The sequence below is a fragment of the Semicossyphus pulcher genome, unplaced genomic scaffold (assembly GCF_022749685.1).
Source record: "Semicossyphus pulcher isolate SPU_LCO1_2020_fin unplaced genomic scaffold, fSemPul1.0.p SCAF_5, whole genome shotgun sequence".
NCBI classification, from domain to species: Eukaryota; Metazoa; Chordata; class Actinopteri; order Labriformes; family Labridae; genus Semicossyphus; species Semicossyphus pulcher.
The window spans coordinates 2,565,673-2,589,663 of record NW_027211726.1 but is presented as its reverse complement, the minus strand read 5'-3'; the positions used below and the strand labels follow the sequence as shown (position 1 = coordinate 2,589,663).

Genomic DNA, 23,991 nt, shown 5'->3' with positions numbered 1-23,991 from the left:
GTTTTTGATGAGGAGGATTTCTGTGGCTTCTGTTGTCATGAAGGACAGCTGTCAGTCATCCAGTGTTCAACTGTCAGGACTATAAACTCTCCCAGAGCACTGGAGCATGGTGCTGCTGATGCAAAGTGGCTCTCTATGGAAATGCTCTGACCGACTCCAACAGGGACTTGAAAAACTGTATCTGGTTAAGAAAGGATCAATCAGTTTATCAAAGTATTGATTACTAATATTCAAGTGTGACATGCTGATGTGCTTATCTGTATGTGGCTTTGGTTTGAGCTCAAAAGACACATTAAGCAAGATAATTAATTGTGAATTCTTCACATTCATAACCACAAAAATTAACATCAGTGTTGAAAACATTAACGCAAAACTTCTTTATAATCTTTATAATAATATATTTTTTGTACGGCGGCTCGATGAACTTGTGTCACTGTGGTGGACTTTTGGTGGAGGAACCAGATGGCATGTTGGACATAAGTTTCTGCACAAATACTAAATTTAATGTGTAAAGGCATTTTTAAGTTCAGCACTCTGTTTGAAGTTGTCTTTTTTTAAAGTCATAATATCTTGGTTCAGAGCCATTTCATTAAACACGTCTTTACACATTTCTGCATACTGATATTCAAACTGCTTCAAGCTTGTTATGCCTTCACACCGTCGACAGCCGTGGCTGGAGGCATTATGTTTTCAGGTAGTCCGTACGTCCGTACATACGTCTGTCCCATTTTTGAGAACACGATTTCTCAGAAACGCCTTGAGGGAATTTCTTTAAATTTGGCACAAACGTCGTCTTGGACTAAAGAGTGATCTGATTCGATTTTGGTGGTCAAAGGTCAAAGGTCAAGGTCACTGTGACCTCATGTCCATTCTATTCTTGTGAATGCTATATCTTAGGGATGCCTTGAGGGAATTTCTTTAAATTTTGCACAACTGTTCACTTGGAGTCAAGGATAAATTGATGAGATTTTGGTGGTCAAAGGTCAAAGGTCAAGGTCACTGGGATCGGCGCAAACATATTTCTGGTTATACTTACAGAATTCCTACACTAATTATGTTTCAATTACAACGTTACAATGTCACAATTTCATTTAACAGATGCTTTTGTCCAAAGCGACGTACATCTGAGAGTTAATCCAACACAACCAGCGATCAAGACAGGAGGGAACAAAGTCAGTAAGAGCCAACAAACAGCTTCAAGTGCGATCGGACACTGGTGCCAACAGGCAGTGTAGAGGACGTTTTTTTTTTAAATTTTAATAATAATCATCATCAGCAACATCAACATATTAAGTGATATTATATATGACTTGAGTTCAGCACTCTAATGTTTGAAGTTGTCTTTTTTTAAAGTCATAATATCTTGGTTCAGAGCCATTTCATTAAACACGTCTTTACACATTTCTGCATACTGATATTCAAACCGCTTCAAGCTTGTTATGCCTTCACACCGTCGACAGCCGTGTGGGGGCATTATATTATGAACACGATATCTCAGAAACACCTTGAGGGAATTTCTTGAAATTTGGCACAAACATTTTCTTGGACTCAAGAGAGATCTGATTAGATATTGGTGGTCAAAGGTCAAGGTCACTGTGACCTCACAAAACACGTTTGTGGCCATAAGTGAAGAAGTCATATGATATTCATACACATTTCTAATAGGTTTAGAATGATAAAGTGATGACATTTTAACCCAAGACAGAAATGCAACTCCAACTTGACTAGTTGGCAGAGGCAAACAACTGTCAGGTGGTAATTCCAGTTTTATGGATGTTTTTCCGTAAAAACATTATATCTTGTGTTGTTTTTCATTATGAAAAACTTTGAATCAGAGTGGTAATGATGATTGAAATCAAAATAAGATATTTATTTTCTGTATATGTTCAATTAAAGTCATGTAAAGTTTTAAATATTTCGATTGTTGTTAGAATTTGTTTCAGTGTACTTTGATATATTTCAGATCATTCTGTTTGGTAATTATCTCTGATGTGCATGCGGGCTGCACGGTGCAGTGGTTGCAGCAACTTGAAGGATTCTGGTTTCAATCCCGGTTCAGACGTAGTGGGCCTTTCTGTGTGGAGTCTTCAAGTTCTCCCCGTGCATGCGTATGTTCCCTCTGGGTACTCCGGCTTCCTCCCACAGTCCAAAGACATGCTCGCTAGTTTCACTGGTGACTCTAAAATTTCCTGTAGGTGGGAATGTAAGCGTGAAAGGTTGTGTGTCTCTGTGTGTCAGCCAGGTGTAACCCCGCCTCTCGCCCATTGAACCTGAACAGGATAGCGATACAGATAACGGATGGATTGATGATGTGCATGAGGGGCTTCTTACCGGGAAGTGAAACAATGTGTGACTGATGGAGCAGAAAAACACCTGACAGAAACTGGAAATGAATTTTTCTGTGTGTGAACCTGTGCTGCCCTCTGGTGGAAGTGTTTTGGTCCAACACAAGATTTCAGATTGCATTATAAATAAAATGTATTATTATTATTTTTAGAAAGCAGAAAGGACATTGGTGACATTTATGCTGACTGACATAGATAGACAGACAGATAGATAGATAGATAGATAGATAGATAGATAGATAGATAGATAGACAGACAGACAGATAGATAGATAGATAGATAGATAGATAGCAATCGATATGTAAAATAAACATGTCTGATCGATTTTGCTTGCAAATAACTTTATGTTTTCACGTCATTTACAGTTATTTACATTCATTAACATATAAAACATCTCTCCCTCTTTATCTTTCTATGTCTCTCTCTCGCTCTCTCTCTCTCTCTCTCTCTCTCTCATTTAAAACCACCTTCCTGTGAGCGGAGGTTCAGACAGGCAGAAGGAAGAAGTCCAGCCATTATGCAAAGTCTCTTCTTATTAATAACGAGCAGCCTTTGCAAAACAATTAAGTGAGCACATCATGGGGAACAGATGCAGCAACATGTGTGTGTTTTTGTCAATAGAAACCAAAGGTTACATCATTTTTCTTTCTGAGTGTATAAACAACCTTACTTTACAAGTTTTAGTTGCCTGAACCCAATCACTTTAAGAGACACTGAGCAGCAATCTGATCCTGCAGTGTCTCCCAGGAATGTCTGACTAAATAAGAATACAACATCTTCAGGTAATATCTGTTAAAGGTTAGACCCTCTCCTTGTCCAAAGTGACCGAACTCAACAGCAAACAACCGACCGTCGTCACATTCTGTTTCATTTTGTTTCTCTGAACCCTGATTGGTCCAAAGACGTATGTGACATCACTATGTTCCAGGCAAGCCTCGCCCACTTTAAACCACTGAGAATACAGAAACTTAAACCTAAGTTCAAAGGGCCTCTGAGGTTAGACATCTTGTTTTATTGAACATTTACTTTAATATTATTTAACCTTACAATTCTTTCTTTACCCTGAACCAAAGTGCTTCTGTTGGCTCATCATAATCTCACACAGGAATCAGGATATGAACCTTGATCTGTGATGTCCACGTCCTTGCTAAAGAGTCTAACCTGCACATATTTACTGTGTTCCTGTGTTTTATCTTGCAGACTGGATTTATTTCGGTTGTAGACTGTTGGTTCGACAAAACAAGACTTCTGACAACGTAATCGGGACATAAATCTGAAGTTTAACTGCTGATAGGATAATCCTTTGCTGAGACATTTTCCTATTAAAGATGACATATAGGAGACAGGGTTGATGTCGATTATTTTGGAAGGCATGAAAAACAATATAATTAGCATTTAGTTTGAAGATTTGTCAGCCTGTCAGATGAATATTCTCTCTCTGTCTGCTCCTTTTCTATCCATGTCTTCCCTCCCCCCTCCTCCCTCCCTGCTCTCACTCCTGCTGCTGTCCTTCTTTGTTGATGACGTTTTTGAAGAGCGTGAGCAGCGGCCTCTGGCTGCGCTCGTCCCAGCTCTTCATGAAGCCACCGTAGCGTTTGCTGGCCGGCGGGCCGCTCCAACGGAAGTGCTTCATCTTGTACGTGCCGTCTTTTTTCTCGTGGGTGTCGTCCGGGCGCTGCTCCTCCTCCTCTTCCTCTCCCGCCTCCTCCTGCTCCCTCTCCTCATCTTCTTCTGCGATCATTTTGCTAGCGAGCTCCCGCCTCTTCATCTCTCCGGGGAAAACCTCAGCTGACTCCTCCTCCACGCCGTTGGAGGTGTAGACTTTGATTGGGCGACGCTTCCGCCCAACAGGCTTCCCCCAGCGGAAGTGCTCCATGGAGTAGGAGCGCTTGGCCTGAGGAGAGGTGGAGGAAGATAAAAGAGGAAGCAGAGACTCGAGGTCTGATGGAGGAGGAGGTTGGAGGTGGGCATCGCCCGGGATGATGGGAGTCTCAGCTGTGAGGTCGGAGCGGCAGAGCTGGATACAGTCCTGCAGCAGAGGACCGACAAGTTGTAAGAGGATGGTTGTTGGAAATAAGTGAACAGAGAAGAGCACAGAGGAGAACTGATGTCATCACAGGCAGCATAGTAGAATAGTAGCCAGCCCAAATTTTGAACTCTTTCTAAAGCTGACCGAGTAGTTTTTGTGCAAATCAAAAATCAGTCGTTGTTTTGTTTTGTTTTGTTTCGGCTTAAAAAACTTTGTGCAGACTGACACGATTAACACGGACATTTTTGCCCATGTATTTGATTCATTTCTTGTCTATTTCACAAACTACCATGAGGCCAGGTAGCAATTTAACAGTGTCATTAGTAGTGCCACACACACTTGTTGTACAGCTCTGACAAAAAAGTTATATTTCATTCTTTATTTTTGCCTGTGTGTGTGTGTGTGTGTGTGTGTGTGTGTGTGTGTGTGTGTGTGCGCGTGCGTGTGTGTGTGTTACCATCATGCTGCTCTCAGAGTTGACGTCCTGACAGCTCGGATGATCCAAGCACTTACTGACAGCTCCTCTGGCCACGCCCACCATCGCCACAGCCACCAATAGCCACACAGGACACATTCTCCTGTTGGCCAATCAGAGAAAGCCACACATATAAACATAAAGGGCATTTTTTAAATTATGATGTTCTGCAGAAATGATAAAATAAAAGCCTCTTGTAACGACACTTGTGCAGTATGGAGGCGTATTACATTCACTTGTGGGCTCAGTTTTTCTGAATTCTGAGATAATTATCTCGTCAATTCAGAAAAACAGAGCAGACAAATTTTTTTTTCTCAAGTGAATGTAATTTTCTGTACCAAAGTTTAAAAAGCAGCGTTAAACATGTAAAGAAATACAGTATTCAAATTTTATACATTTTGTACTAGTTGATACACTTAAAGGGCTATTACAATTAAAACAACTAAAATGTAAAGAGACTAAACTTTTTAATAAACATAATAGAATAAGAAACAGTGTTAAGTAAATCTGAAGGAGTAAAAGTTTTTAAAAATGCAATAATATAAAAAAAAAACAACATGAGCCAGAATTGTTGAACAACTGAAACAGTAAATATTAGAATAGAACTTTGATGTGCTTGTTCTTTACTCGAGTTATTTCATGTGCTGTTACTCTGTGCTCCTACTGCACCACATTTCTAAGGAAAAATATTATTTTTACATCAGAAATCCAACAGATTAAAAATTCAAAGTGTAATTAACAAACAAATTATATTGTATTCTTGCAAGTTAAGAAAATGGAGAGATATCACAGGCTAGCACCGCATCCGCTCGACTTTTACCGGCTGCAACACTGAAGTGATTCTTACACATCTTAACTCGATAACCATCCATATCTGTACCGCTTATCCTGTTCAGAGCTTCTTACACCCTGGACTGATCACCTGTCAATCACCGGGCGGACACACAGAGACAGACAACCTGATGTGACTTTTCTGTTGTTGTTTTTTAAAACACTCTGAGCTGCATTTCTTGTGAAAGATACATTAAATATAAAAATAATATAACAGTTATAATTAAATGTTGTTTATCTCAACAGCATTATTTAGTTTTCAAACTTTTACAACAAACTTTTACTGAATTGTCGACTGATACAAGTTCTGTCTGATTTTTATTTTGTTTTTATTTATTTCTGTGTTTTTTTTCTGTAGTTACATTATGTTATTGTACATTGTGTTGTGTTGTTTGTTAGATTAATTTATAATGTGTTGTAATCATTTGACAGGGATTATAAAAAAGACACACAACAACTACACATGCAATAATAATGATAATATTGGTTAATATATATTAGCCTGTGTAAAGTATGTTTATTAAAGGCTCTAGATATTCTAATTTGTAAAACAAAAGTAAACATACATTAAAAGAATAAATAAGTAAACAGATTCTCACCGCTGTCCTGCCTGTCTCTCTCTTGTCTCTCCTGTTTCTCTTGTCTTCGTTGTTTCTAGTTGTTCGGCCGTTGGACGGATATTTCTGCTTTCCCCTCCACTTATGTCCCTCTGATCGAACGGACGATTTTATATCTTGTCAGCCAAGGACACACGCACACACACACACACACACACACACACACACACACACACACACACGATGACGTCATTACCTGAAATCTCCCCATCACTCTCTCGTTCCTGCTTGTAAGCACACACTGCCGCAAGAAAATGGACAATAATTGAAATCTCATCCTCCTCCTCCACCCACACACTCCATCATCACCATCATCATCACCATCACCACTCTCTAATAAAAGTCTGCAGCTGCTAAGAGGCTGTAAAGTTCAGTGTAAAGAATACCCAACTGTTAGAAAGTTCTGGTTATAAGTTTGGTTTCTGTCATTCCTCCGGTTCTGTTTAACAAAAGGAAAAAAAAAAATGCAAAACTGATCGTATGATATTGTTTATAGCTTGTTAGCAAGAATGTGCCTGTCTTTCACAGGATTTCCTGGTCCATCTATATTTATATTTTTATAATATCTTTGTTGTTTATTGCTGTGCAGTACTCATCAGATAACTAAATTAACAATGCAAACAGATAAACCAAATCATCCTTTGACTTGTTCTTAAACTCCAGACACAAAGTGAGAACAACAACAAACACAACGCGCAAGTCTCCATTCAGCGCCTCTGCTGCAGCTAAGTGTTAAATGTCAGCCGACATTTCAGGCAGATTAACACCAAGCCGACATGTTGTCAGAGGGGGGAAAGGGAGATTTTAAACCTGAGGGTCAAAGTCTACAGTTACACACACGCCCACCTGCAGCAGCATCTTTCCATTGTTGGAGCTAACTGCATGACTAATAATTGATCTACAGGGGATTAACTCAATTAAACAACCTTTTCCCTATAAGACTCCATGACTACTGGTATGGTCTCTTTGAGACTTAACACCCTCCAGGGGCAAGACCCCTCATGCACCAGGAACCTCTCTTTAACGGCTTCAGCACTTCAGCAGAAGTGCTAGTTATATGGTAAGACGGTATCTGCAAACTCCCATTGGAACACAAGTCACAATGTATGTTACACTCATGTATAGAGCTTAAGTATGCTTGCATGATAGTATAAAATAGATGGCCGACATGACAGCTCCCTAAAAGTGAAGCCAAACCCTCTCTATCGCCCCCTGCCGACTGGCTGCAGTATAGCTCATAAAGCCCGCCTCCTCCATGTTAACAGATGGGACATGAGTCAAACTATAAAATCAAAATACACGTCAAATACATTTTTCTCAAACATGGTTTCTGTCATTATAGTTAGTTCTTATCATGCTGATTTATGTCCAAGTGTTCATTTTCCTGACACGTTTAAATTTAATTAGTTATTTGATGCTATAAAAAGGGGGCGTGGCCTCATGATTGAGAGCTCTGTTGACAAATGGGGCTCCTGCAGCGTTCTGTTCCCGAGTAGCAGAGTAGAGGAGGAACGGCAAGAGGAGACGTAACGAACACTAACACGACAGTCATTGAACTTTCCATCAGCGTGAATATCTGCTTCAGACCGACACAAGAAGCTGTTCTGCTGCAGACTGAGCCCACCTGAGGGCTCCAACACGCCAAGGACACCTGAGGGCTCCAACACGCCAAGGACACCTGAGGGCTCCAACACGCCAAGGATACCTTAGGACTCCAACACGCCAAAGACACCTGAGGGCTCCAACACGGCAAGGACACCTGAGGGCTCCAACACGCCAAGGACACCTGAGGGCTCCAACACGCCAAGGACACCTGAGGGCTCCAACACGCCAAGAACACAAGGTAAAGGTGTGTGTCAATTAGAGGAAGGGGCGGGATGTCAATACTGCGGCTCCACCAGCCGATCTCTACTGCACACACTCTGGATACAAATGAGCACGATGGCAGCGCCCGCTCGTTTGTACAACAAGAGGAGGTGGAGATGTGTCGTCCATCTTTACATGGTCATGGGTTAGGACGTATAGGTCCAGACATAAATTATACTGGATTAGCTCTATGCTTTACATACTCTAGGGCCTCCCTTTGATCCTTTACGACCACCTGTCATTAACAGCACACTCACATCAGTCTCCAAATTTCCTCTCTGGCGATCAATAAAGGATTGTCTTATCTGGTTGTCACAATATTCACATTTCTCCTGCTGTGTTCTTAAAATTGAAACAAACTATAGCAATGAACTTAGCTGTAACATGAATTCATGTTACAAGCTTATTGTTGAGAATTGTGCTCTGTCTTGGATGATCAAACTAATGGTTTCGGATGTCGGTGTCTAAAGCCATTAGAGAAAGAATCTGCAGTCCTTTCCGTCAGTCGCTCATGGTAAAGTTCTTTCTATCAGTTCTTCAGTTTTTTCTTTTCTTTTAATGGAACAAACTGAGGCAGGCAGGTAAATATAAACCCATTAGAGGAATCCCACAGCCTTGAACCTCCATTTAGTCCTTTTCAGACAAATACACGCGCGCACACACACGCACACACACACACACACACACACGCGCACACACACACACACACACACACACTCTCTCTCTCTTATATGTTCAGGAAGAATATGAGGAGGTAATGGCACGATGACACAAAAGTCAAACCAATGGCATTGTTGAAGCAGAATTGGAGGAACTTCATTCACTATTTTCCTCTTTATCAGGCTTAATGTTATACTTCTACATTTAAACTATCGTGATCTTTGGCATCGCCTTCAGGACGAACTTTATGTTCTGGTAATATCAATATGGGGTTTTTAAATTATGAGATTGGTATGTTTTCAAGGCTGCCCAATGACCAAATACCTCAAAAGCGCAATGGGTAACAGTTTCAAATCCATCCATCTGTTCATTATCTACACCGCTTATCCTGTTCAGGGTCGCAGGGGGCTGCAGCCGATCCCATTGGCGAGTCATTGGGCGAGAGGCAGGGAACACCCTGGACTGATCACCACCACGTAGAGACAGTCAACCTGTCCCGCTCACATTCACACCTACGGGCAATTTAGAGTAACCAATGAACCTAACGAGCATGTCTCTGGACTGTGGGAGGAAGCCAGAGTACTCAGAGGGGACCCACACATGCACGGGGAGAACATGCAAACACCACCAGAAAGCCCCCTATGTGCAAACTGGGATCCGAACCAGGAACCTTCTAGCTAAAAGGAGACAGCGCTAACCGCTGGACCAGTGGTATCAGTTCCTTAGTGAGAGTAATGATTTGAATGATTATGACACTAGATGAGAAGTTAAGGGATCCGATGTCACACCATCCATTCAGTGGATCACCAAATTCAGGATCTGTCCTATGAGGACCATGAATGTTATTGATGGAGTTAAAGCATGGCACAAGAATGTTGGCGATTTTCATATATATTTTCTGATTCCTGTGACTGGGTCTCAACGGTATCATCAATATCCCTGGCAGAGGTTGCTGGGGAAGTCAAGATGCTTCTCAGCAGCAAGGTGCCAGGTGTGGACTCAATTCGCCCTAAGATGCTGAAGGCTCTGGACGTTGTTGGATTGTCTTGGCTGACACGCCCACTGGGTTTCCAGTGGAGGTCTAGGACAGTGCCTGGGTAGTGGCAGCTCAGGTTGGTAGTTTCTATATTTAAAGAGGGGGACCGGAGGATGTGCTCCAGAGGAAGATTTTTTTAAGGATGCTAGAAAGGACGCCCTGCTGTTAGTCGAACATCGGATACAGGAAACACAATGTGGAATCTGTCCTATACGTGGAACAGTGAACCAGCTCCTTACCCACGAGGGGTTACCGGGGAGGTCACTGGAGTTTAGTCATTCCATTTACATGTGTTTTGTAGGCTTGTAGAAGGCCTATGGCAGTGTCCCTCGAGTTCTGTGGGGGTACTGTGAAAGTTCTGGGCTGCTGCTGCCAGTCATTTGGTCCTTATGCAACCAAAGTGGGAGCTGTGTCCAAACTCTTGGCTTGGGTGGGTGGTGGCCTTCACCAGGGTTGTCACTTGTCACCTACCCGTAAGACACTGCCAGGGGGGGAAAGAGTCAAGTTTCTGGAACTTTCATCCCTGCTTTTTGCAGATGATGTGTTTCTGTTGGTTTCAATAATCTGTGACCTCAAGCAGGCACTGAGGGAATTTGCTGTCAACTGTAAAGCTTTCAGTATGAAATTCAGCACCTCCAAGTCTGATGCCACCATCCTCTAATGGAAAACTGCGGATTGCTCCGTCCAGGCCAGGACTGAGTTACTCATCAAGCAAATACTTCAAGTATATTAGGGGCTTGTTCACGGCTAAGTGCAAAATGGATCACGAGACCAACAGGCATTGGTGTACCATCAGCAGTGATGCAGGTGTTTTGATGAACCATAATGTTGAAGAGGGAGCTGAGTTTGATTTACCAAGTGACCTATGTTCCAACGCTTACCTCTGGTCATTAGCTTTGAGTAGTGACCAAAATGAGGTTGCAGATACAAGTGCAAGAAAGCAGTTTCCTCCTTAACTCAGCTTTAATGATGAGGTAAGTGAGCTCAGACATCCGGAGAGAGCTCTAAATAGAGCTTCTGCTCTTTCTCGTGGAAAGGAGCCAGCTGAGGTTGTTTTAAGTAACTGATTAGGATGCCTCCTGGACACCTTCCATTGGAGATTTTTGGGGCACATGCATTCGTTAGGGGCCTCGTGATAGACCCAGGACATGTTGGAGTAAATTCATATCTCATTTAGTCTGGGAATGTCAAGGGATCTCCCAGAAGGTGCAGGAAAATGTTTCCAGGTAAAAGATACCTGTACTAGTTTCCTTGGCTCGCTGCCATCCTGTCCCGGCCCCGGATCAATTCTGTCCCTTTTCTTTGCTGTGTTGCGTCAGTTACTGTTACTTATAGTGACTTTACTCTAATCCCATTATATGTAATCTATTACCTTCCAGGCCAATGGCTGCCAATCCCCTTAGTGGATTATCAGTATAAGATGTCATACCCGGTGCTGAGTACACACACCCACATACAAACAAGTCTCCTGGCTGTCCTAATGGTTTTCCACTGAGTTGTATCCAGTGCTGAGGCTGGGACATACAGGGCGACAGGTAGGAATGTAGTTTGAATATAAACTGTGTGTTTGAACTTTCATGTTAACAACACCGGTAACTTTTCACAACTTGACTCATTGAAAAAATGTCCTGTGCGCTTCATTTATACATTTTCTAAAATTTCGTATCATCAGACTGTTTTGGAAACTTTCTGTGAGGTGCATTTAAGGTCAATGAAAGGTCAAACACATAATATGTAGACAAGTTTGTGAGGATTAGGTGATTGTGTTCAATGATCATGTTTTCTTAAGACCAAGATACTGGAATCCTAATTCCGAAGATTTCCAGTATCTGAAATTTGGTCCTCTCCCAAAGGTTAATGTTCATCAGCTGACTCTCAAATCTCAGATGTAGGAGCATCCTTTGGGAGGCTTCCTGTGTAGCCAGCGGTTATTCTGAGCTAAGACTTCCTTTTCCGCGCGCTGTTCATTGTTTACAGTTAGACTTGCATCACCTTGATCTTGTTTTAGCTGGTCAACAGTTTGTTTCCAACTTCAACCAGCAGGTTTGACCTTTGAACCTTTGACCTGACTGAGATCTCTGCAGGGTTTACATCTGGTTTCACAGGAACAGCATCCTCATATTTACTTGGCTAAGCAAGCACTGGCACTCCTTTCATTGGACCAGGTTCAGCATCTTCACAGAAACCTGGCAGGGATGATACCGAGTTTGAGGGGATCGAGCTGCTATAGTTGTAAGTCACAATGTATGGAAAGAAATTTCATAACTTTCAGCAAGTCTGGGCAACTTAGTGCTTGTCTGGACATCTTTCTTATATGATGCCTGACCCTGATGATGCTGTATTTCAAACTAATCGTACTTGGGACTTCAATCAAAGTTGCTATGGATAAAAGTCACAGACGAGTGTACGTTACTGAATAATCAGGATGAAGTGGCCATTTGTTTTACTGACTTTTTTACTGACCTGGTGGTGTTACCAGCCTGTCACTGGGAACTTTGCTGCCTCTGATGAACACCCCGATGTCGGCCATGATGATGTATACCCAAACACCCTTACAGAAACAAACGCAGATGCACTGGACATGAACATACAAACAAGCAGAGACGTATCAGACACAAACTGGGACCTACCAGACATCAACAAGGACAACTATGAGGACGCTGACTGGCATCCTCCGTCATCCCACCTGGAAACACACTACGATCTGCACCCGGATGCCCCGCCAAGGATGCGCAGCAGCAACACCGGTGTTGGAGAAATTACCAACCAAAGTTTAGCAAATCTATGTGGCGAGTACAGCAGCCAGCTTACATCTAATGGCCAGTGCAGGCTGATGGCAACACTGCCGCCCATGCCGGTGGGGGCCTTTCAGAAACGCTGCCCAGATATGTTCCGCTGTACAGACGACATCTCATATTGGCTCCACGAGAACCAGAACAGAAAAGAGCAGCTGGATGAGCTGAAGGAGACGATGTCAGAGCTGCAGGAAGAGTTGAGGAACCATCGGCATCGAGTGAAGGCCCTGGAGATGCAGGTACACTACTGTATGCTAGGTTCAACATTTTGGGGATTATACTAAAGTGTGTGTTAAGAAGACTGTAGAAGCTCTGCAATGGGAAGGTGGCAGAAGACTGTATTTTTGCTCAGGGCGCGTGTTTGACCAAGTTAAGTTACATGATTCCCATGGCTTATGAATTTGCCATAATTACATAATTTGTAAGGAGGTGCTAGGGAAAGGGACTGGAGGGAAGGAACAAAAAGTTGGGCTTCTGTTGAGTCCTGAGATCAGACAGAGGCTGAGCTGAACACACACTCCCAATGAAACGGTCAGAGCATCGTTTTTTAGCAACCTAAACATCTGTACAGTGTCCGGACATTTTCTGTTTTGGTTGTATAAAAGCCAAGAGAACAGAAAATGCTTTGCTTTTTGACCGAACACACGTCTATTTGCCTCTACTGAGAATTGGAAGGGGTCATATCTTTTGAACGGACATTCTCATGTTTTCATGGGTTTCACATTTTTGGGTGTTTATTGTTCACAGTGAAAAAGTGAAAACTGCATAATTTTGTGGTTTTCCAGAATTACATTTTTAAAAAGGCGAAAAAGCCGTTCAGAACAGCTACAGGTTTCTGCGTAGAACCGTGCTTTCGCTTTCTCAACTTACCGTTCTGATACCTCCCTGCGATTCTGGCTCGTACTTTTAAGGCTGAATAAGCGATCCTAGAGCAGCCATGTTTTCTACAACTTAGTTCGTTTCAGGAGGAAGGAGAGGCTCCGAAAAATAATTACATTAAAATACATATACAATTTAAAACAGGTTCAGGTTTAAGGTTATGGTGCACAATTAGCTGCTATTTCTAATGAGCTGCTCGCAGTTGCGTGAAAGTGGTAGTATTCTTCTTACATGGTAAATGGACTGTGCTTATATGGCACTTTTCTAGTCTTCCAACCACTCAAAGCACTTTTACACTACATGTCACATTCACCCTTTCACACTCACAATCACACACTGATGGCAAATGCCTAAGGCCAATCTCCAGTCAGGATCTATAGGCATTGATACGGCAATTTGGGGTTCAGTGTCTTGTCCAAGGACACTTTGACTTGAAGACTGGAGCGGTCAGGGATCAAAGCTCCAACCTTCTGATTGACAGGCGACCTTCTCTGAGCCACAGCCGCCCCTATAATGCCAAATTGATGACCAATGACCAATAGGAGCTGTGCACAACTGCAAACATGGCGAACAAAAGAGGAAAGAAGTAGGGGGTGCTTTAATGGCTGTTATTGCAATTACATGTTTATGACAAGCTTTCCTTTGATATTGTACTTATTTGTACACCTTTTTAACGATGGCATTTAAACAACTTTCTCCCAGAATCAATCATTTGTTAACAAAACTGATAATACAAAAAGGTGGTGTTTCCAAATTTACAACTTCGTCTGAAACCTGGAAGTATGGATTACCATTTACAAAACGCTGTTAGCATATGACTTCAGTTATTTATGTAATTTAAGGTTGTCAATATATATGAACCGGCTGAACACTCTGAAACAATACTAAAGATGCTTCAAACACTTACAGTAACACTGATAATACTACATGTGTGTATTTATAAGGCAGGTAAAACTTGGCACCCTTCTTTCACAACCTCTGTCATCTGTTAATCTCTGCCTGCCTGTTTTTATTCAACTCAATTCACTCAAACTGGCTTTCTTGGCACGGATGTTTGCTTTGCCAAAAGCAACAGTGTAATTAAAACAAGAACAAAAAACAGTAAGACAATATAAACACAGCCTGCCTTTATCGCACTGTTTCTCTTTATCTCTCTGTCTTCACACCCACTAAGTCCTCCTTAACCCTGAATGCTAACAGGATTAGATGCAAACCTTTTGTCGGGCCCAGCATCCTTATGAGCCACCGTGACCCAGAGAGCTTGTTGCTGGGCTGCAGTGTCCCCAGGCTGCCCCTTCTCAAAATCCAGTTAAAACTGCAGTCTGACCTTGTGACATCTGTTTCATTTACAAGCTTAGATCTGACTACACGTTTTTTCCTTTAAATTGAAAAGTACCAGTTTTTAAGATCCCAAATTTCAGTTTTATAAAAAGCTATAGCAGCCTAACCTAAAGGGAACTAGTGGACAGCAGTAGTGGCTTGTTGTTCTGTTGAGATTCATGTAATTTGGAGCTGGCCACCTTTAAATTACACAAGACAAAATCACCTAATGCAAAGTATTCTTCTTTCTTCTGTCGTTCTTTTTCTCAGGATGTAGAACCTGTTACTTTAAACTCGACCTTTGACCAGCGGTTGCATTCTCTGGAGTTGCGTCAGTCCGAGGCAGACACGTTGCTCCATGTGCATGCAGCGCTGCTGTACGAGCTGCAGGGGCAGCTCCGGAACCTGTCAGCCACTGTGCAGCGCATTAGCCTCAACACGGGCTGCTCCATCAACGTCATCAGAACTTCATCACTGCTCAGCATGCGAGACACACTGCCACCAGGTACACGTCATGCACCACCTTGGCAAATAAAGGAGTTCCTCGGCTAACCACCAAGCTGGCTGCAAAAGCGAGTCAATCCCCAGAGAACAGCAGAAAATAACACGTTTAAAGACCGGTGCAAAGATCAGTTTTGGTCTCCAGTTCCCTGTTCATGACAGCTGCACGGGGGTTGAATTTTTAAAGGACTTATCCAATTAATTATATCAAGGCTTAAAGTTATAGATAATTAAGGGCCTATCCACTTTGAGTGGCAGGTGGGGATGGCTAGCTAAACTTAACTTGACCTCTTGAGTATCCACTCTCGTCCAAATATTGTCCCTTCTAGCTCCAAAAAGCTCCAAGACGGTGATGAGCAAAATGCCAAACATTAAACTTCCAAACCGAGGCTACATCCACTTGTCTACGATACACATGCAACAAACAAAGTGGTGGGTTTCACGTGTCATGATGTTTGTGCAACCTTCATACCCCATGGATTATTTTACTGGAAGCCTTGCTCTTACATCAGCAGGTCTTAAAGATGAAATTTTATTCTATTCAAAACAAGCTAACAATCAAAATCCAGGCGTAGAAGTTTCATGCATTTTAAACTCTGGAAGTGTTTAATGCACGTTACATACTTATCAAACTCCAAGTACCATGATGCATTGCAGCTGACCCCGAAAGTGTCCAGGTCCATTGAATTTAAGTAATTATGAATACAAGGAGCAAAGTACGCCATTGTTTCACAAACTTGTCGGGTTAATCATTGGTATACGGTCACTTAGTTATGACTAATAATGCCGTTATTAAGAGAGATTATGGATAACGTGTTTACCTGCAGCTCTTTGTCATTTGCAGTTTAAAATAAGAGCAGCTCAGTATTTTACCAGTTTGAGTGTTTCATGCTGTGTCTGTCTCGCCCTCAGATGGAAAGCACCTGTCTCTCTGTCCATCAGACTGTGCGTCTCTGTATTACAATGGTGTTCGTCGCTCTGGTGTTTACAGCATCGTCGTGTCACCAGGCTCCTCCCGGCCCGTCTACTGTGACATGGAGACTGAGGGTGAGACACACACTGTATGCTGCATAATGTATGTGTGCACACAGCAGTTCAAACACCACCTCTGGAAGTATATATGTACATCCATGTTTACCTTTATCCAATCACTGTTGTTTTTGACCAAGCGTCAAAAGCCTATTTTCACTCCGCTTTATAGTTCCAGCAATATCTATATTTACCTTGCTGTGTATTTATGTAAACATCTTTGTATGTCTTTGTTAGTGTGCATACCTTTGTGTGTATTTATGTAGCAAATACTTACATGTACCATATTTCTTTGTGTGTACCCCAGGCGGGGGCTGGACGGTGTTTCAGCGGCGTCGCGATGGATCCGTGAGTTTTAACCGCGGCTGGTTGGACTACCGTGAAGGCTTCGGTGAGCCGCGTGGAGAACACTGGCTGGGAAACCAGCAGCTCCACCTGCTGTCCAACCAGGGACACTACAGCCTCCGTATCAACCTGCAGGACTGGAGCAACGCCCACAGACACGCCCTGTACCACACCTTCAGGTAGAACGACAGGTAGAAGGCGAGACTGTGGAAAAAGGGTGTCATACTTGTAAGGAGGGTGGTGTCGTTTTTTTACTTTGCTCTTCCAAAACTGAAAATAATCATTACTGGATTTAACAGTGTGAACAGAAATGACTTCCATTATTAGAGATCACAGCAAACCTGGACTTAAACATCAAGGTTCAGGAAGTTTCAATTCCATAGAAGTTTCTAGCTTCTAGCACGGGTTGGTGCAGCGTCAGCAGTAATGCGGGCGTGATACCGGACCGTCGTGGTGAAGAGGGAGCTGAGCCTGAAGGCAAAGCTTTCAATTTACCAGTCGATCTATGTTCCAACCCTCACCTGTGGTCACGAGCTCTGGGTAGCGACAGAAAGAATGAGGTCGCAGATACAAGCTGCCGGAATGAGTTTCTTCTGCAGGGTGTCTGGGCTCAGCCTTAGAGAGAGGGTAAGGAGGGAGCTCAGAGTAGAGCCGCTACTCCTTCGCATCGAAAGGAGGCAGTTGAGGTGATTCTGGCATCTGATCAGGATGCCTCTTCGGCATCTCCCTGTGGAGTCGCGTCGAAGTGGGAGGAGACCCAGAGCTCGCTGGAGGGATTATTTATCCCACCTGGCCTGGGAAAACCTCGGGATCCCCTTAAGAGGAGCTGGAAAATGTTGCTAGGGAGAGGGACGTCTGGGCTACCGTGCTTAGCATGATGCCACCGCGACCCCGGATAAGCAGAAGAAAATGGATGGATGGATGGATGGATGGATGGAGTTGTTATTGAAACTAGTTTCTAGATGTCTGGTTAAAAGTTTTACAGATATCTTTTGACAGTTGTGGTCTTTGGGAAATATGCTTTTTGGAATGCAGGGGAATTTTTCGCTGCAATACTGAAGAGACAACCTCACAAAACTGGAAGCCAGGCTTAGTGGCAGCACCATATTCAGTTGTACAGTAAATGATACCTTGAAATGATTGTTTTACCGTACAGTTTGTAGAGTATTGTGTGTTCTCTTGCAGGATAGAGGACGAGGAGAACCACTACCGCCTCCATGTGTCTGGTTTCAGTGGGACGGTGAAGGATTCGTTCAGTTGGTACCACGACCTGCAGAGCTTCAGCACGCCAGACACCGGAAACATCTGTGCCGAGATCAGCCACGCCGGTTGGTGGTTCCACCAGTGTTTCTACGCCAACCTCAACGGCATCTACTACAAGGTCAAACTGCCTGCTAAAATAGACTGAAACATGTAGGAGGGCTGTGCCCAAAACTGTATTTCTCATGAAATTTTGTTTTCCTCCAGGGGGGGCGCTACTCTCTGAAAGCTCAGAACCTGCTCGGACCGGACGGCATCGTCTGGTTCTCGTGGAAGGAGTCAGACTTCTACTCTCTGAAGGCGGTCACCATGATGATACGACCGAGCAACTTCAGACCGAGCTTCTCGCCATAATGATGGAGCGTTCATCATTAAGCGACAAGAATCTGAGTCCCTGCTGCTCAAGATGCTCACTACAGTTCAAATGTGTATGCGTTTGCTGCTGAAAATAGACCCTGCCTGATGCACTTTCCACTTACTTTATAACAGTTTGAGAGACTCTGTGTTTGGAGCCACAGGTGGGGAGGGGAAGTCAGAAACTATTGAGAGATGGACTAACACATTGTTGATTTGAGGCCTTAGAAGAACCCTGCTTTCTTGTCATTTGAATAATCAAAGATGGGTTCCTGACTTCAAAGGGTCAGTAATTCTTTTTGTACACGGCTATGTAGAAACGTGGCACACGGAAGCATATGTTGTTTTAATGGAAAGAATCTTTGGCTTACATGTAACCTGTAATACGGTAAGAGCTTTAAACTGTTTGTTGCTGCTTATGTAGAGTGGCCTAGATACTTATTTATGAGCATTACCCCTGGACAAGTCAGGTAAAGTTATATTGTTATGGTTTTAGAGAACAAACTGGAGCAGCAACAAGTCCGAGACAAAACTGCAATATCAATAATAGTGTTGTTTAAAGGCTCTGAGTATTAACATACAACACATCTTCATGTAGCGTCCATGTTGGTATCACAGTCTGACCAAAAGCTCTTGGGCACAATGTCTGGACAACGATGAATGCAGCAACAAAGGAAAGTACTTATTTACATTATCACAAGTCAAAAAGTCCTGGAGTAAAGGTTTAAGAAGCAGCACTGACAGAAAGAAGGCTACTTCACGTTTAGGTCTAATCAATCTTGGAACCCATCGGCTATCATCTGAGACGATATATCCTCTGGGAGCAACGGTGAACATGTCAGGCGTGCTTGGTTTAGCAAGCAGTTAGCAATAAACGACTTCCAGCCGAGACTTCCTTCTCCGTGCGCTGCTTTGTTTACAGTCCAGTTAGCAGCTTGAGAAGCGACCGTGTGTTCAGATCATCCTCAGATCCATCCCCTGGAGGAGCGCCCGTTCATCTGTCTGTGCTGAGTCTCAGTCTCACTGTAAACAGTAAGTTACACAGAGGCTGCACTCTGGCTTACTGCAGCGGGATGAAGCCCAAACAGAAACAGATTTTCTTGTGATCGACTTTAATTAACGGCTCTCCAGTTTCATAACATCATGATGCAGATTAGGAACAATATGAAGCTTTGTCAGGTCTGTCCTCAAGAGGAGAAGAAAACTACTTTAACATGAGACGTCAGAGCAATCATTTCTGATGCATTCAGGGAAGTCGGGAAATCTGAACGCTGAATGGCATTCGTGACACAATGTCAGGGAATTAGTCTTAAATTGAAATTTTTTATTATAGAGCTTAATAATGACCAATCACAGTTCAGTGGGACCTGACATCCCGGCTCCCATTGGCTGCCATCTGACAACAATTTAGCTTCTTATTAATCTCTATAAACAGACATCTGTATGCATGTGTAGCTAAATATGCGCTCTTAGACATTGTGCTCTATGCAGCGCTTGGACGAAGAAATCTCGGCCCACGCTCCCAGAGGCTAATTGTTGCAGACTATAGATGATGGATTTCAAGATTGCAAGGCCATCAGGTTCCCCGTTTCCATTTTTATATGCTAAGCTAACAATCCCCTGGCTGTAGCATTATTTAAAAAAAGATGTGATTGGAATATCAGTCTAATTGTCCAATTAAAGACAATGAATGACACAATGAGTCTCCTTGTACACAAAACACAAACACAGTATGTATCATACATGTATTTATTGGAACAGTTACAGGTATTCAGTGATACATCTATAGGACTCCTCAAAGTCCCCGACCACCTTAAACTGACTACAGAAGAATCAGGTGAACTCAGGCAGGTTGTTTTCTCAGTCATGCTAACTGTACAGACATGACTCGAATAAACATTCTTTACAGACAGATGGTAAACCGACAGGGTCAGGACTGGTTCTCCCTCAGGCTGCAGGGGCTGACTGACCTCAGGAGGTGGGGGGTGTTTATGTGGGGCGCTCCCTGGGGCGGGTGACAAACTGCCACCACAGAGGGGGGAGCTCGCCCTCCTTGCGGGCAGGAGGGAGGGCCTCGGTCTTGATGTTGCTGCCTTCAGCCTGCAGCTGGGCGACCTGGAACAAGAGGTGGGACAAAAGATTACACAATGGTTTCAACACACATGAAATGTCAGAGAGAAGGGAAACGGTCCAATCAAGATTTCACAAAGAAGCAATGTTTTCAGCAAGAGTTCAATGGAGAGGACACATTTTTCTTCCATCATGATGGTGGTTAACTTCTAATGATTTAACATGTCGTGTACATAATGTATAAGACGCACTTTTATTATGTTTTTTTTTCATCTAAAAAGTGGGCTGTGTCCGATACACCAGTGTGACCATTTTTATCAGTATAAAGGCAGAGAGGTATTTTATTGTTTTATGTTATTTTACCCAGATGATGGCCATCCTCACAACAATCAGTGTTACTGTAGGCTGAGCTCAACTACCGTACGTGTAGCGAGCAGGATTACTAACCCGACATGGTGAAAACAGACGGTAGGATATAATTTGTGTGTTTTGAACACGTTTCAAACGAAGATAGATTGAAATACTGTTGAAATAACTAAAACATTTTTATTAATAAATAGTGATCAAAAACCTTTTTCCCTCTGGAATACCCCGAAAGAAAGAGTGCGACTTCTTTCCAGTGCGATTTATATTCCAGATTTTACGGGAATAATTATTTAGATTATCAATGAATCTTGTGATTCTGCCGTTTTCCAATTGAACTGAAAGACATCTTGTCTACAGAAAAGGTTAAAGAATACTTTGGCTAGAAAACAAACTGCACCTATTAAAATACAGAATGATATATGTACAGTCAAATCGACAAATTGTTTAATCTCTAACTTTAACACAGAGATGGGCTCTGACATGCTGAGTGGTACCCTGTAGTCTTATTTCACTCTGGTGCCACCAAGTGGAAATAACCGATACCTATGCTCTTGTTTCAGACTGAAGTTTAAACTATGCCGGCAGGTGGAAATGTTCAAATATTTTTAGTGTTTACTTCTTCTAACATAGACATCTTACAGCAACAGGTCCCAACCTTAATCTTTGTTTACAACAGTATGCAATATGTCCCAAAGTGCTGCAAAGGTTTTGTTTTAAGGGGCTCATAAATCAAAGAGCAAAACAGAAATCATACATTTGTCATTCCTTCATAAAAAGAAGTATCTGGTACTGTAATGTCTATTTTAATTTAGGTATATGCTACACCATGATATAGCACAAGCAGAGGGGACATGAGCGCTGGTGGGGAGTGAAGTGTGTTGCGTAGACAGACAGGACGCTGAACAGCTCACCTCTTTGTCCCAGCTCTGCATTCTCAGTTTCTTCCACTGCTCTCTCTTGGAGAAGTAGTCCGGGTACATGGCCTTCTCTGAGGGATGCCAGTGCTCCAGAAGCCACTCGGGGACCTACAGGAACAAAGCAGGGCTCAGGACTTTCATCAGGCAACATAAGGTCAGTCAGTCTTAACACAAAGTTATTTTAATAACAAATGAATCTATAAAATGAATCCTTACTAGCTAAAAAAAAAGAGCATTCCTCTCCAGATAAAGCCCAAGCAGCCTCACCTTATAGCACTCGTATCTCTCGTAGGAGGTCCCACCAGGAGAGTCGGGGAAGATGTAGGGCTGAGGATGTTGGTTGGCCCAGAACTCCTCCTCTCCTGCCTTCAGCATCACTGTGGCCTTCACCATGTCCTTCTCACTTTTGCTCTCATCGAAGCGAGCCCGCAGCATGCAGGCGTAGAACCTGTATTTGTCTCTATATCAGGGAAACAACACAACATTTAAGATACTTTAAACTGCTTAAATCACTGACAATAACTGGCAGTACTGAGGGGGACATCTAGGCATCACAAACACATCTAATTCTAGTAAAAAAAATGTAGCTACATACAATAAATCTAATTGTAAAAATGTTTTTTAAATTCCTGATAAGTCTGCTCATTATTTTCTTTCGTTAGTTTGGTTTGCTTTAAAATAAGACCAACAAAATGCTTAAATCCTTACAATGGAGAAGCTGAAACTCATGAAAGACAAATGTGTTCACTTAGTCTCACATTAGTTGCTTATAATTTTTTCTACAATTTATGCCTTTCAACTCTAACAAAGATCATTTCTTCTTCTTGAGAACACCTTCCAGCCGAAGCCTTAGTTTGCACCGTAACATTTAGATGAACACTTTCCTAATTATTTTAAATGGCAGATCATTATAACACAAATGAGATGGCCTATATGATCATGTAACTGTCAGACATGTAAAAATATATTCCAGCACAAGAAAGCACTTAGTATTGGCAATTATTAAAAACTACATACAAGTCATGTACATCTTAAAACCACATTGTTATCTGTTTTAAAGCCTCACAAGTCCATAGTCATTCAGGCTTAAATTAAGTTCTTGGGTCATAAAAGTCTTCTTTTAATGTGACTTAAAGACATGTGAAACTTTTTTCAGTATGAGTTATATATCAACTACATCAAGAGTGAATGACATTATAAAATCTCAGTACCTTACTCTTCAAATACAGTTGCCTTAAATTATTTTCTTATATGATAAATGATATAAATCATAAATCCTTGTTACTATCATCCCTTACAGGAGCACAGCTTGTTTTTACACTCCTTATCCTGACCAACAAACTACTACAACAAAAACGTACACATTTCCTAATTTTGGACATAGCTGAACCATATAGGTGTGACTTACGGGGTAACTTCATTAATTCAAACTGAGTTCATTCCTTATACTTTCACTAAGTGTGTATATGTAGAGCAGGACCTACTAAAACCTCATGACATTGTTGTGAGGATGTGTGGATATGAGGTGACATCTGTAAATATGCCTCATAAGTATTTTCTAAACTTTAAAATATGTCAACTTGTATAAGAAGATTAATGGTTATAATAAGTCACACGTGAGAAAAAGTCAGCTTATGGTTTTGCTGTAACTTAGCTGTCAACTGTTTTTGACGCTAGCTAGCGCCAGGTGAAAGAGTACATGAGCAACGTATCTCTCTCAATATAACTTTATCTGTTCAAAATATACAGATACCGTCATATTGGTAGTTTCAGGGATATATTCTTTTTGGATTTAGAGTGGTTGGGCTGACGATGTTGATCATTTTGCTGTAGAACTGACTGACTTAAGGAATGAGTGACCTGGCTAGCACCAGCAAGCAGTTAGCTTAGCTGTTGTTAGCAGACAGCAGACAGACTGCACTACAGACGCTGTATTCTGTATTTTCGTCTCTACACATCAGAGCACAAACAAAGTCAGCTCCTCTTACCTAAAGATGCACCATGACTCGAGGTGTCTCAGTGATTTCTTGTAAAGCCGCAACACTTTTTGCTGGTGAGTAAGATAGGCAGTGGCCATTTTCACCGTCCCCTGTCACCTTCTCGCCGACCGGCGCGGAGGACTCTGGGACTTTGTGGCGATTGGACGTTACGGCCGTAAAGACCTGCAACGTGCGCAAAATATTTCACATCTTTTTGTCTTGGTGGGGATTTAATCGCAGGTGTTGGATATGATTACTTATATAAAGCTAATACCTCACAAAGTGTTTTTTTTTTTTTAGATAAGATGGGTAAAGTA

At 42.3% G+C, this 23,991-nt stretch overlaps 3 protein-coding genes across 3 annotated transcripts; 1 reads left to right on the top strand and 2 right to left on the bottom strand.

The window, feature by feature from the left end:
• Window positions 1–3,837: 3,837 nt before the first annotated feature.
• On the bottom strand, window positions 3,838–4,948 carry LOC138608692 (pro-opiomelanocortin-like). The gene is made up of 2 exons (XM_069681251.1): window positions 4,832–4,948; window positions 3,838–4,374 (listed from the first exon to the last, which is right to left on the bottom strand). The coding sequence occupies exons 1-2, from the start codon at window positions 4,946–4,948 to the stop codon at window positions 3,838–3,840; spliced, it is 654 nt and encodes a 217-aa protein (XP_069537352.1).
• A 4,841-nt stretch (window positions 4,949–9,789) lies between these two features.
• LOC138608602 (angiopoietin-2-like) lies at window positions 9,790–18,342 on the top strand. Its single transcript, XM_069681193.1, has 7 exons — window positions 9,790–9,858; window positions 12,339–12,893; window positions 15,124–15,358; window positions 16,267–16,401; window positions 16,691–16,907; window positions 17,914–18,109; window positions 18,196–18,342. Exons 1-7 carry the CDS (start codon window positions 9,790–9,792, stop codon window positions 18,340–18,342), a joined length of 1,554 nt encoding a protein of 517 aa, XP_069537294.1.
• Window positions 18,343–20,077: 1,735 nt separating this feature from the next.
• ndufb9 (NADH:ubiquinone oxidoreductase subunit B9) lies at window positions 20,078–23,810 on the bottom strand. Its single transcript, XM_069681657.1, has 4 exons — window positions 23,684–23,810; window positions 21,963–22,155; window positions 21,690–21,803; window positions 20,078–20,457 (listed from the first exon to the last, which is right to left on the bottom strand). The coding sequence occupies exons 1-4, from the start codon at window positions 23,770–23,772 to the stop codon at window positions 20,332–20,334; spliced, it is 522 nt and encodes a 173-aa protein (XP_069537758.1). The 5' UTR covers window positions 23,773–23,810; the 3' UTR covers window positions 20,078–20,331.
• Between the last annotated feature and the right edge of the window lie 181 nt (window positions 23,811–23,991).